This window comes from Pectinophora gossypiella, chromosome 1 (genome assembly GCF_024362695.1).
Source record: "Pectinophora gossypiella chromosome 1, ilPecGoss1.1, whole genome shotgun sequence".
NCBI classification, from domain to species: Eukaryota; Metazoa; Arthropoda; class Insecta; order Lepidoptera; family Gelechiidae; genus Pectinophora; species Pectinophora gossypiella.
In genome coordinates, this window is record NC_065404.1 from 17,398,152 (window position 1) to 17,413,161 (window position 15,010).

At 40.0% G+C, this 15,010-nt stretch overlaps 2 protein-coding genes across 5 annotated transcripts in view; one reads left to right on the forward strand and one right to left on the reverse strand.

Annotated features, from left to right (window-relative positions):
• The window catches only part of LOC126370635 (lysosome-associated membrane glycoprotein 1-like), a 41,999-nt gene extending 36,773 nt beyond the window's left edge, over positions 1–5,226 (forward strand). For 3 of the 4 annotated variants that reach the window (XM_050015610.1, XM_050015619.1, XM_050015601.1), the window contains one exon: positions 501–5,226. The gene's annotated coding sequence lies outside the window, so the exon portion shown is untranslated. The remainder of the gene's footprint in view (positions 1–500) is intronic. The other variant, XR_007566907.1, reaches the window with a different exon arrangement.
• Positions 5,227–6,369: 1,143 nt separating this feature from the next.
• LOC126367529 (laminin subunit alpha-2) overlaps positions 6,370–15,010 on the reverse strand; it is a 199,271-nt gene continuing 190,630 nt past the window's right edge. The window contains exons 48-53 of the mRNA XM_050011103.1: positions 14,485–14,616; positions 13,814–13,957; positions 12,970–13,111; positions 12,503–12,639; positions 11,358–11,601; positions 6,370–9,916 (exon numbers count right to left, since the gene is read on the reverse strand). Coding sequence (XP_049867060.1) covers positions 9,774–9,916; positions 11,358–11,601; positions 12,503–12,639; positions 12,970–13,111; positions 13,814–13,957; positions 14,485–14,616 — 942 coding nt within the window. The 3' untranslated portion in view covers positions 6,370–9,773. The remainder of the gene's footprint in view (positions 9,917–11,357; positions 11,602–12,502; positions 12,640–12,969; positions 13,112–13,813; positions 13,958–14,484; positions 14,617–15,010) is intronic.

Consider the following 15,010-nt stretch of genomic DNA (forward strand, 5'->3'; position numbering starts at 1 on the left):
AAAGGAATTGTGGTATGGAATGAGATTCGAAATTTAAAATGATTGACATTCAAATTCAAAAATATATTTATTCAGTAGGTAACATAGTTACACTTTGAATCGTCAGTTTTTACATAACGAACGTCTCATCGGCCTAAAACTACTGCAGCTTCTCACAACCTTTATAGCCGGGGAAAAGAAGCTGCAAGGAAATCCTCGGCACAGGGCCCTAGACGTTCCTTTTTTTTAAAAAAGGAAAGGCCAGTATGTGCAGTGTACATACTCTGCTACAGTACCATACACCTATCTGTGGGCCTAGCACCGTAAGCACGCGACTTTTTCTCGCCGCGACAGAAATCGTCTGTCTCTTTCTGTGCAGTACTGTGAGAGAGTGACGGGTGACGTATGTCGAGGCGAGAAAGAGTCGCGCGCTTACGGTGCTAAGCCCGCTGTCGATTACACCTCTGTCTACAGGCGTGGTGCTATAACATGTTATTAATATTCGTTTTTTCTTTTTCCAGTGAGCGCACATCGGAGTGACGGGAGTAGTGAATATAACAAAGTAACATAGACACAGGTATCAGTAAATTTAGCTCCATAGCCCCTCTAGCGACCATGTTATATTCATTCACATTTGACAGATGGTAGGAAATGGTAGAAAATGTCAACCACTTTGACAGCTCTGTTTACGTCGTCGACATTAACGCCCGTATTCTGAGATGTTAACTCGAATCCTCTTCGACTCCGTCCTCAGTTGAGGCCTTAAGACCTCGAAGTCAGCTCAAAATCAATATTCCTAGACGGCACCTTACCTCGACTACTTCGTCGAGGTTGAGTGAGTGCATGCCGTCATTATTTTCGTATGTTGGCACTATGGTATACTCGATTCCAGTAAGAAAAGTCCTCAAGGTGAGGAGGTAAATGCCAATTTAAAATACTAAAATGCTCGGCTGAGGCCGAGTCGAGGAAGAATTGAGGAGTACGGGTGTTAATTTGAAAGAGTGACGTATGGAAGTACCCCAACAGAAATGATACTTGTTTTTCTACCATAAATAATTATGTATTGCTCAACTTTTTAATATTTTGGCGGTATGTGCAGGTGGATTAACCGGAATTTTTAGACTATGGTCTTTATTTATTTTTTATGTTTAATTTCGTTGTGTATTCTTTTTACAAAATTATTAGTTTAAAATAAAATATGTGTATAATTTGGAAGTGTCGTAAATAAAATTAAAATCTATCGATTTGTAATTGTCAATTATTGAAGATTAATATTTATATTCAGCCTATCTCCGTCGAATCAACCGGAGGGGATATGCTCCACCACGCTGCTCCATTGCGGGTTGGCGGAGATGTTTTACGGGTAGCCGTAAAACTACTAGCCGGGACCAACGGCTTAACGTGCATTCCGAAGCACGGATTTATAAATGACGTAGTAAAATTCCGGTTACTTTGTCCAGTATATTTTGAGGAGGGTAATTTTAAGGAGTTTGTTAAAATAAAATGGCGATAATAAAATCCCTCACGTCATGATTTCACTAAACTATGTAAAACTATACGATTGTACCTAATCATAATAATATTACACTATTGGATTTAATTCATCTTGTATAATTAATTATTGTAGGTAGGGAAAAAACTGTAATTTCTTTGCTACCCTGCATAGTTTGATTTTATCCTAGCGATTTTTTTTATATCGGCCATAATAGAGATGTAGATTTTTTATATGTATAATTATGTGTGTATTTTACAATTTATTCCTCATTTTATTCTCTGGTCGCCAAACAAAGAGATTGCAGCAAAAAGTCTTAAAGCCAATAAAATATTTTCGTTCCTGGCAACACTTTTTATTTGGCATCCGGCGAAATTTTGAATTTCATTCGATTTTTGATTTGGTTCTCGGCATTTTATTTCTTAAAATGGTGCAGTTTTAATATAAAACGAGGAAAATATATATTAATGTGATGTTTGAATTGTAGACGTAATGCGGGTGGGTAGGCAAATAAATTCTCTGGAAGAACACTTTGAAATTGGATTTTTTTTCTTTACTTTAATGGTTGTCCTTTAGCGGTTATTACATTTGCCAGTCCATCCTGCCCGATACGTCAAAGTCACGGGCGCTGCGATCAGGATCTTGTGGTAAACTGGTGGGACGTTACCATGGTAACCACGATCTCGAGCGAGTTTGGGGCGTAACCATGGCAACCACAACATCGAGCTCTAATAGCGTCGATTTTTCCGATCTCGATGTGACCTTGGGGGTTAAAAAGGCCACATTGAAGGACGGAAAAGCAATATTGCTATTTGACATTCGTTTGCATTGCGCACTTTTATATGCGCAAATGACAAATTGCAATATTTTTTTTTTGATGAATTGCTTCGATGTCTTTTTGGCCCCTTGACGCATCGGTCTAAGTGGATTAGCTAGTGTAATCACCGCTTATCAAGTGTAGTATATTCATTCAATCCCTGGTTTGTCAAAACACCATTAACATTTTGCAATGTTTCTTATATAGATCTGGTTAATACAGAACCAGAGTTGGCAACATCAATTGATAATTTTTACGTATCTTTCCAATCTGTTTTAATTTTAATACATTCATTTTTTTAATCCAAAGAATCATCAATTATTATTTTGTATCCCATTTCAGTTATATGTAATGTATAGCGAAATGTTATAATTAATTAACGCGTTATTTTATACTTGAAAGTCCATAATAAGATTAAAAAATAAAATTAAAGACACTATCACTTTTTATTATTAGTTAGATGGTTAATGCAGTGTCTTTTATAGGTTTAGTATTGCAAAATATTCTTTGTTTAAGTGTAAAATATGGTTACTGGGTATAACCATAGGCTGAATAATCTTCTAGATATCTGATATACTGATCCCTTAGGCGGTTAGGCGTTGCGTACTCCATAATATTCATCCATATGGATTCAATAACTCTTGGAGCCTTATTTTTGAATCGCACGCCTTCAACTCACGTGCGAAAATGTATACCTGTCTCATCTTGCAAATGACAAATTCTCATTTGCTACGTGAAATTGGTATATATTTTCGAATGTGACTTTAGTTCTGATTCTGTCAGACAAAATTTAATTTTAGTTATATTTGCTCTAAAATAGTGACAATAGTTTTAAAACTGTCACAATGAAATAAACAATTAGTGTCTATCGGAATTGGGACTATTATTGCATGAAACTGTCGCGTACGCTGCACGTACAGTCGTGAGCAATATCATGTACCCACTTTAGAACCCTGTCGCACTATCATATTTGACATTTAATGAGACTTACGGTTTAATTTGTCAAAAAAGTTAATGTGACATGGGTTCAAAGTACATAGTAGTACTCGTGACCGTACGGTATAGTTCCGGCGATTTCTTTCTAATAAAAAAACATTGTACCATAAAAAGTATTAAAAGTAAAGCGTTCAAGGTTATTCAGTTTATAGCAGATTCACTGTTGGGTTCCTGTGCTTTTGTGTAGAGCAATGATTTTGTAAATTGTATTTGCTATTCGATGTTAGAAGTGAAAAAGTGGCATTTTAACAGTTACTTTAAAGCACAGCAACTTGTTGAAAATTAGACTACTGCCCTTTACAGACCCTTTGATTATAATAGGTTAGACGCATAATGCCCAATGGTAATTTATACGTTCAGGACAATTTGCGAATATGAAGTTTTGCGAATGGGACATTCTGCGTCAATACCATTATAATATTAGAGAATACCGTCTGTTATCGGCTGGTAATTTCATTTATGGTAGACAAAATGTGTCCATGATAGCAGTTGTAATATTAGACAGTCTAGAATAACAGCAGTGAATCACTCAGTAAATTAGAGTTTTATTTTTCTATGCTACTTCTTTACGACTCCACGTGGACTTCAGAAAAACTTCCATCCCCTTGTTTAACCCTTTAGGGGATGAATTTCACAAATCCCTTAGAGCCCACTTATGTTACCGCAAAATAAAAAATACTTCTACGCCCATGAGTTTCAGCTGTACATTGGTCGGTCAGTCAGACAGTCACTTCCCCTATGCAATGCCCACTCAAACTCAAAAATAGCATTATTCATTAGTGTTGGCAATTTCAAAAAAGGAACGTCACGTCTCTTAAGAAAAAAAAAACGTTTTGGCAGGATATTCGTCGGGAAGTTCGAAGGAAAAGAAGGTCGAGATTCTTTTCTTGAAATTGCCTCCATTAGGTAACATAGTTACACTTTGGGTGGTATTAATAAACTAATCTCAGCTTTGAGACTGCCCTCAAGATCATGTCAATGTGACAGTTCTTATATAAAAACGGGACTTGAGCATGATCTTGAGGGCAGTCTCAGCTGAGATTAGTTTATTAATACCACCCTTTGAATCGTCAATTTTTACAAAGATATATTTTTTGTCGAACGTCTCATCCACCTAAAACGGACTGCAGCTTCTCACAACCTGTATAGCCTATGTCTCTGCAAGAAAAACCTCGGCAAAGGACCGAAAAAAAGGAAATAATGAAAAGGAGGTTCTTAAAAAAAGAAACACTGCCTCCCAGGGGAGGCATCACATAGACACTCCCAGGGGATCCTGATAAATACGATGATTCTGTTCTTATTTGTACTAATGAAGTCGTAAAGTAGTCGCTTTAGGAAAGTAAGATTTCAATAAGGAAGGTTAAGGTAGGAGGTTCCCAATTGGGTAATTGTCCACAACCTTCCCCCTAACTGACTAGAAGCACTTTTATTGTTAATTTCAACGTAAGTAAATTTCATTTCATTTAAAAAATCCTAAAATTTAAACAAAAACAAACTACTGGTACAGTCAGATAATAAAAGCTATGTAACCCATTTTTTCTTTGAGATTATACAAAGTATAGTCCACCAAATTTATCATTCAGCTCTTATCGCTATCGGCCCACTAGGGTCGATTATTTTTTTCAAATATAATCTTTTCAGACGACACCCTAGGCCGAGGTTCGCGCCCAACTTGGCACCGTCAGGCCTGTTGTCTTCAATTGTGTACCGGGTGAGAGCCCTTAGCGCTCTCCATTTGTCCGGCTAATTAATGGCATTTGCGGTTAATCTACAATAAGTAACACCAAGGAAAGGTGTAAAAATCGTGATATTATTAGAATGACAGCAAGACAAAGATATACACCACCCAGCGTGAAAGAGACGGGAGATTATCTCTTTCGCACTAACATTATACAGCTTAGTGAAGCGACAAAAGATAATGTCAATACAATGAAGTTATGTATGTTGGACTATACTTGCAAGACATGTTTATTTTTTTTATTTATTACATTTATTTTAGATTTTATTCCATACTTACTATTAGTAGTAAGAAAAAATATAATATAGTTGGACTTTGGTTTGTTTTTGTTTGCATTCTAGGACAGTTATGTTGGTTCTCAAATGTTCAAGATTTGTGTTATCGTGTGCTTCAAGACAGTTAGGTGGAGGGTTTTATAATGTCTGTTTGATACACCTAGCACAGACGCAATGTAAGACTTGGTGACACGTAATACTGAATAAATGTTTTTTATTGCCAAAATGGTCTTTTATTAATATTCATACCAATTCTGCTACATCGTTTAAGATAAAAATATTTTTTTTTCTATTATATAACGATATTTGGTGAAAATAAATAAAATATTTAAGAGGTATAAAATTAGCGTTTGTAATTTTTAAAATACTGAAGGCACATAATAACGGGTTCTTACCGCGTTTAAATGGGGATATGAGACTCCCATATCTCTCTCATATCCCCATTTAACCCTTTCAGCGCCAAGAGTTTTGATCAAAAACGTTCACCACACGCCACGTCATTAAATTTGGTTGATTTACTAGTGTTGGCAATATTGAATATGGATGTTTTAATTTGTAGTAAATAAATCATTTCAGATATATATATATATATATATATATATATATAGTTATTTTTAAGTTTTATGGGTTTTATTTTATTTTTATATACTCCTTGAAACATTTTAAAATGTATTAAAATCTCAGTGGCTTATAAATACAGTGAACAATCACACAATTAATTATGATATTAGTTGCATCACTACGTGTCTGATATATCAGACTTTGGCGGCGAGGGCACGAAACTTAAATGTCTGATATATCAGACTTTGGCGGTGAAAGGGTTAAACGCGATAAGAACCCGTTATTATGTGCTTTAATTATGATAATAACCGCGTAAACTTAAAACAATGTCTAAAATACTTATCCGAAAACTGTTAAGTAGACAATTACAGCACGCTGTCGCATCCTTTATGCAATTCGACTCTAACTACATCACACAGGAACAGGATAGAGCACTTTATAGGAACATCAGGTTATAAAATAGATTAGAAAATGAAACAAAATAATACAAATAAATATGTACTTTATTATGTACAAGATAAAAACTGTTCTATATGTACACATACAGCTACTGAACACGTATTGTTTAAATCATTATTTGTGACAATATCCAAATGTTTGTTAACTATTAAAGCTGGACCCTATGTGTTTATTTACATAATCATGCACTACTTATTATAATCAGGGCTTTATTATCTGCACAGTTATTTATGCTGCGTACCTTCAAAACAAACCTGGAAACTGACAGAGGGCAGCAGTAACTGTCAGTACTATTCAGAGGCGGAGGACAGGAGTCCTAGTACGGCTTTGAAATAGACAACTCTGGGCGCCGTCCCGCTCGCGTCTGACAGAGTACTGCGGGGCAGAAGGTAAGAAGGAAATCACTGCTCTATTTTTCCCTAAAAAGTAGCATGGAGAATGCTACACTGACAAGAGCGTGGCTCTTAAATAAGTGATGTCCATTCAAAATAGACTTCAAATGGGAGTAAATATTCCTGCCCGGTATAGCGGTTTTACCCTACTTTTACCTGATTTCCTTAGTTCCTTGTTACTTGTGTTTCCAGGCCACGTGCCTCAAAAAATATATAGATGGCGTTGTACAACGCAGCCTTCGTTAGACCAGGCTCACCATCACGTTTGTCACAGAAAGCTCGGTGGGGTGTGAGTAGGTACAGTTATAAGCAATATCGTGTACCCACTTTAGAACCCTGTCGCACTATCATATTTGATATTTAATGAGACTTACGGTTTAATTTGTCAAAAAAGTTTATGTGACATGGTTTCTAAGTGTATACATGTTAGTGCTCGTGCTGTACTTAGTTCATCTTGCGATGGATGTACAATCAAAGAGCAAAAGTTGAGTCACTGAGCAAGCGAATTATTTGTAAACAGTGGTGAAATTATGTACCATTAGTTGTCATAATTTTAAAATTTATGTTTCCGTAGGTGTTTTTGGTCTATTACAGAAACGACATGTAACCAGGAGGTCTTAAGTGCAACCAGTTAATTTATTACTTTGCAAGAAACTGATTGGGCCTTTGCACCTTATCGTACTTCTAACTACTTCAATTAGGATATTATTATTTTGTGTAAGCCCCTCATATTTTAAGATAAAACTTAGGGATAGGTTCGATAATTGGCCCTGACTAGCTTACAATCTAATCATTAAGTCTAGTGACTATTGATAAATGCAACACATGTCATTGTATTTATTACTCGTGGAAAAACAATATATTGTAATGTGAAAATGTGCGAATAGGTATAAAATACCCCCTCCGGTTGATTGAGGGGAGGCCTGTGCCCGGCAGTGGGACGTATATAGGCAGTTTATGTAGGTATAAAATCAAATTTGTTTTTTCTAAAGAATAAATTTTTTCGAATGGAAAAGACTATGGTGCTGATTTTATCAGACTAAAGGTTTGTTTCTTTTAATTTGATGGATCTGAAAACAATGTCATCATTCACTTGCGATAACCGAACACCTGTATTGGGTTTTCCATTCGCGAGCTGGAAGGTCAGACAGGCAATCGCTTCTGTAAAAAAAACCGGACCTGTCAAATCTTCAGGTCAGTTAACCGAGACCCCGTGAAAAACGGGATAACGCTATGGTGATTCGCTTATGATAAGTGACGATAAGACGGCTAGTTTAGAACACACAACAGCTCCACCAAACCGCAGTGTAGCAGCGTTGTGGAGTGTGCTCCATACCCCCTCCGGTAGATTGAGGGGAGGCCTGTACATAGGCTGTTTATGTTATATAGGTGTCTATCAGAACCAGCACCATTATCGCATTAACACTTTTATAAAACTGTACTTAATACTTAATCACGCTTAAATTATTATTAATTATTATTATTACTTATTATATACAATTATTATACGAATACTGGTGGCAAATGTTAAGTACTCAGTGGTGTGTTTATGTACAATGAGTATTATACGTTAATAGTGATTATATAGCTTGCCCACTGAACAGAGACTGTTGGTACAAACAAAATTGAAATTTATGCTTTTTACATTATAGCCTCTTTTTGTTGATAGCCTCACGTTGTTTAGGTCGTTTCCCAATAAACAATACTTTAAAAAGATATCTAAAAATACATTTTAAGTTTTTGGGCTGGTTGGTGGAAATGGAACTTAATTTACATCGTTACTAGACCTCTAAATGGCACAGCTTGGTAATTGTTAAGGCACTAGATGCAGAAGTCTTTAGTAGAGAAATCGACACTTTAGTTTTATAATTATTGATAAATATAACGCGACGTATTTAGATGTCATGAAACTATTCGGTATTTTTTAGACTATCATTGACTGATTCCTTATCATGAATTATCAGGTGTCCCTAATTTTATTTTATTTTCTTATCCGCCGAAAGTGACGGATGATTGACAACTGTTAATTGTAAAACCAGTGAGTGAATGAATGAATAACCCGGATGAATCAAAATAGACATCTCGCTAGAATGGAATTTACTTTAAAATGTGCTGTCAACCTAATTCTGTCGAGTTCTACGTTTAACATTTTGAAAGTATTTGTTTTAAGATTTTGGCCTTATATTTAGTCTTCGTTATGTCATAATGTGGTTTAAGCCAAAAGCAATGCGTACAGTCATGAGCAATATAATGTACCCACTTTAGGACTCTGTCGAACTAACATATTTGACATTTAGTGAGACTTAACAGTTCAATTTGTCAAAAAAGTTAATGTGACATGGTACCAAAGTGTATACATATTAATGCTCGTGACCGTACCTGCGAGGTATCTGGGTCAGTGATGTGCCGTTCCGGAGAATATTCCCAATGTGGGAATATTCCTGTTGTAAAATCTCTTTCGTAAGGACACTGGCAGGTTTTTGATCTTTCATGTACTCTGATCCTATCCCCTAAAGGTAAGGTATAAAGCTCTTTTCACATAACTTTAGCACTTTTTTACTGCCGGAAACACCACATCACTGACCAGCAGGGCTATCATGCGGAACGTGATAAAATTATCGATCGATTCAATAAATTTTATCGATAAGTTTGTTTTTTCCCTAACATGCGTGCCACGTGATTTTAATTCGTATTTTTCCAGAACGACGTGACTTATTTGGGTTTACATATTGGCAATCGACAAAACGACATAATTATATCGTCAGAATCGATAAAATGACCGTGACAAAATTTTACCACGTAGCGCGTGTTAGTACTGGTCTGATTCGCTCGAGTCATGCCTTACCGGCAGGCGAGATCTGAACGGTTGCAACTTGGCTAAATCCCTTCTACTATTTACTTCAACTCATTGATTGACTACTCCCACTTTTTGAGCACTGATGTTCAATCTACGGCAGTAGTAAATCTATGCTTCAACTATTTAAAGATCAACCGAATCAACCGTAAAAGTTTTCTTTTTCTGTCAATTATTAGTGCCTCTTCCTCAGTAAGTTATTGGTTTATTCTAGGCCACAGGACAGGAGTCCAGCAAGACGTTATGCAGTGTCTCCATGCCGCCCCAGTCAGTCTTGTGGCCGCCCACCGCCACGTCTCGGATGCAGCCTTTGAAGTTCTCCCGCCCGCCGTCAGACGAGTCCATCGTGCCCTCTGTAATGGAGGAGTTTGATTAATTCCTCTTCATCGCGTCACAAAGCTATACAGCCAACTTGTAGGTGGCACGGAGCATAATCCATCAACAATATTCCACAGCGTGCGTGTGGTTGAAAATACTGTTCTGATTGACCCCTTAAGGGCCTTATGCAGGGACGACTTTAAATAATATATACTCATTTGTACTGAACTGAGTTTAATATGACACATTTATTAACGTTACAAATGTATAATTATCGGGCGTGCGATGGGAGCGCGAGGTGCAGAACAACTGGCTCTATATGCAAAAACTGCTAAAATGCAAGTTTGTATTTCTGAGAACTGTGTCCCCACAATTAAAAAAGTTGAAAAAGTAAGATGATTCCGTGCTTCGGAGGGCACGTTAAGCCGTTGGTCCCGGCTATTAGCCGTAAAAACACCTCCACCAACCCGCATTGGAGCAGCGTGGTGGAGTATGCTCCATACCCCTTCCGGTTATAGGCTATTTATGTGTCCCCACAATACTATATAAGAAATGGCATAGTTCCCTAGTGGTCCAGTGGTTCCACAGTGGTCCTGTGGTATACCGGCTCTTAATCAGGAAGCGGCGGTTCCAACCCCGGTACCGGACTTGCACCAACGAGTTATTAAATAAATCTTACATGCAGGGGGGTTAAAAAGGCCACATCGAAGCAATTCATCTAAAAAAGTAATTCCTCGCCATCATGCGGTGAACGACATCATCCGCCGTGCTTTCATTTCTGCCGGAGTCCCGTGTGTCGTGTGTGGAGCCTCCCGGGCTGTCTAGGGCAGATGGCAAAAAACCGGATGGCCTTACGCTGATTCCGTGGCAGAGGGGTCGCTGTCTCATTTGGGACACGACATGTGTTAGCACATACTCGCTTTGTCACCGGGGCGCTACGCAACAGTTTGCCGGTTCGGCGGCTAAAGCGGCGGCGGCGCTCAGGAAGCATAAAAAAGCATGGACTACCGGGCAGATCAGCCTGCAATGTCCTAACCAAACCAATCACAAAGTGATTTCTCTTGATATATCCCCACCGGGATTCGAACCCGGGACCTCCGGATCGTGAACGCTCAACCACTCGACCACAGATGCCGTCGAGACCTACCTTAAAGGCTCAAACTGGATGACAGCAGCAGCGGCGCGGCGGCGATAGCGGCGCGATTCTTTTGTTTCGTATGATTTATTATGGGCAAAAGAAGATGAACAAAGGAAACAAAAAAAGGCGAGTTTCAAACGCAGAGACACCGCTCGACTAGAGCGCACCGCTCGTACCCCGCTCGCCGCGCCGCTGCCATGGAGAACACTTCAATATAACTCTTAGCATTTGAACGCGCCGCTCCCCGCACCGCTATCGCCGCCGCGCCGGTGCCGCTGTCATCCAGTTTGAGCCCTAATACCTACGTTGCTTTCAAAATGAATTTTGGAATATCTCACCTGGTAATCCCCCAATATAAAGCGGCGTCATGACCAGCGGCGTGTCGGTATCATCGTCCAGTAAGGTTCCAGTAGCGACGCCGCGTAGCTCCGGCCCCGCGTCAAGTGACAGAGCGAGTGACGCCCGCGACACGCGAGCCACGACGCTGTGCCACGCGTTGTCGCATAGCGCGCGCCCGCCGACGCCGCGCGTCTCGGTGCGGGAAGATTCTGACCCGGTTGATGTTTGACGCGTCAACACCAGCTGTGGGGAAAGATCATATAAGTTACATAACTATACAACATGATGATGATCTCCGACCGATTTCGGCCATGGCGACCACTTCGACTCCTAGTCGGCAAGACGCTGATGCGCCCGAAGATGGCTTATGTAGCCTATCGTTACAGTGAACTCCCGCGCACAGTGAGGGCACGTGAGCACACAGTTTTGGTAATTATAAAGTATCTATAGCGGCAGAGAGACGGGAGTAAGCCCACCATAAGCTCACGACTATATCCTAATTGGGGTAGACAGAGGTGCTTCCATCGTGAGGAAAACTACGAGTATGTACCCACCATGACCGAGCGTTCTGTTATACGAGTATAAGTTACTAGACATTTTTGTAAGATGAAGCGATCTACAAGGGGTAGGGGTTGTAATGTGGTATTTCAATAGATTTTTAAGTGTTGGTTAGCATTTTCTACTTGCAGTGTGGAGCGTCTTTACATGGAAGAATCTTTAGAATGATTGAGTAACAGTATTGAGGACCTGCGTGGTCCAGTGGTTGAATGTTGGGCTCACGATCCGGAGATCCCGGGTTCGAATCCGAAATCCCGAATCACAAAAATCACTTTGTGATCCCTAGTTGGGTTAGGACATTACAGTCCAAAAAGTAAGATGATCCGTGCTTCCGAAGGCCGTTAAATCCGTTGGTCCCGGTTACTACTTACTGATGTAAGAAAGTAGTCGTTACATGAGCAATGTCAGGGGCCTTTGGTGGCTCAATAATAAGCTTGACACCAGGGTTGATGAGGTTGGTAATTCACTTCACAACCCACACGATAGAAGAAGTTAATATGTACTATTAAAATTCAATACATAGATTTAACATATTCCGGTATACCGTGAAGACCACCCGGACCTCAACAATCAAGAAAGGACTTACAGTGCCATCTCTCAGCTCGAGCACAAAGTCCCTCGTCGCGAGCAGCACTCCCTGCGGCTCTGCGGTGCGGAACTGCGCGCGCAGCTCTAGCGCCGTCTCTGTCGGCGCCACGCCCGCCCACGCTGCGTGTGCGTCACCTGAGGGAAATCTTCATTATTAACCATAGAATAAACATGGAAGCATTCTTATGGCTGAAAAATGACGCAACGAAAATCGTACCGCACATCAATATTACCTGATGCCAGGGTTTGATGAGGTCGGTCATTGCTCACAACCTACACAAGAAGATTAAATCGTTCATCATACTTATTACAATGCTTATACATAGTATGATAAGCAGCATGGAAAGCCTGTTTGGCTTATATAGTTATGAGAAAAGTGCCTCCTAGTTACTGTGTAAATCATCTGGAAAAGATGTGTGAGGGCTGATGATGCAATAAGTTAATATTTTCGCATTGTAGCCTTACCAGCGAAGTACGCCCCCTGTTCCACGTTAGGGAAGCACTGCCCGACGCGGTGGTGCGCGCGCGCCTCGCGGACCAGGTCCTCCGCGCGCCCGCCCACCACCACGCGACGCACGCAGCCTAGGAAACCGCCCGCACGCAAGATCTGTGGAAAGAAGGTTGATGATTTGGTCTAGAATACTGGTGAATACCAAGATGATGGAAAACAATCAAAATTGCTTCAAGTTTACGCGGTCTCATATCCCCATTTTAAACGCGGTAAGAACCCGTTATTATGGTGTTTCAATCAAAATTGGTCACAAAGGATTATTAAGACAAGGGTTTCGGCTTGACAAAAGTTGCCGGTTCTAATTACTTCCGAGGCAAAATGTTTTGAGCTATGTTGTAGGGATTTCCACCTCGAGTACCTACAAGATATGGACCTTTTTCGTTACGTCTTTCAAATGGCTTAGTTACAGAATAGTGCGTCGTTTAAAATAAAAGTTCTTTAACGATGACCCAGAGAAAACTGATCCAGGATCATGATCAGGAGAGAATTTTTACGTCAAGCAAATGAAGGCCCTCCGAAACAGGTGAAGGAAAACATCGTGAGGAAACCCACATTCCCGAGAAATGCATTTTCGGAGGTATGTTACCTAACTTGTATTGGCCTGGTTTTCCCTTCGCGGGTTGGAAGGTCAGACAGGCAGTCACTTCTGTAAAAAACCGGAACTGTCAAATCGTTAGGTAAGGTAAGCGGACCCTGTGAAAAATGGAATAATGCTAGGGAGATGATGATGAACCTACGGACCACTTAAGAATTGTTTCACAAATATGTCTAGTGTCACTAATGAATACGAGCACGTACGGCCTGCGGCAGGAGCGGGTGCGCGGGCGCGGGACAGCCGCCCACGTACAGGCGCGGCGCGCGGGCCGCGGCCGGCGCATGCGCCGTGGCCGCTGCGCCCGCGCTCGACAGCACCAGCCGCCCGCGGGACACGCGGACCGACACCTGCAAATTAAATATAGTACATACTTAGATAGTAATTTATATTATCTATTTACTAACTAACGTGTTAGTAAGTGAGAGAAAGGAGACATTTATTGAGAGGTATTGAGGATAAAAGATGATTGGACACTTAATAAGACATGACGAATTTCTTAAAAACATCATAGAAAGGAAGTTAGAAAGAAAGAGAGGAAGACCAAGAAGTGCTTAGATGGAACAAATAAAAGTTATGTCTAATATTTTTATTTATGTCTAAGTTAACCGGAAGACCAAGAAGAGCTTACATGGAACAGATCAAAGAGAAGGTGAACGTCGTGTCTTGCAAGGAAGGGAAAGAATTGTCCTTTGATAGACGGAAATGGAGAACGCTACACCGACAAGAGCGTGGCTCTTAAATTAATGATGATGATGGAGAGTTGCTTGCAATCGATTTATATGTTGAACTTTTATATAAGTTGTAAACGGACAAACGGGGAGAGCTGAGGGCTCTACTTCTAACTTGTGAAACTAAAGTGTGTCTGAATACCCACCGATCTCCAAGTGCCGTCAGCCACGAACGCCGCCAGCGCTAGTTGTCGTCGCTTCCGTCCTCTGACCACCAGATGGAGCTTGCCTTCTCGCACCAACAGCGCTAAGTAGTGTTTAGGTTTCGCTTTTGTACCCTAGAGATATCAAAAGGTTGTAATTGCAACATCAACCCTGGTGTCAGGGTTACTATTGTAACGACTACTTACTTATTACTTACTTAGTGGTTCATGAGGTTGGTACTCCACCTCACAACCCACACGATAGAAGAAGAAGATTGTATGTAACATTTAGCAAAAGGTACCACAAGAATTGGCTACTTGACAACCTAAACAAATGAGATGCTTTTTACGAAATGTCAAAACGAAAACTTTCTTTGGAGTTTGTATGAAAATACTGTATTGTCACATTTCGCAAGGTGTTATGGCTGAGGAGAAGAAATGGTAAGAAACTGCAACAGCAACACATCTTTTAAAAACCAATGAGGGTATACATTACAAGTTATTTAATAACTAGAGGAACACATTCAAT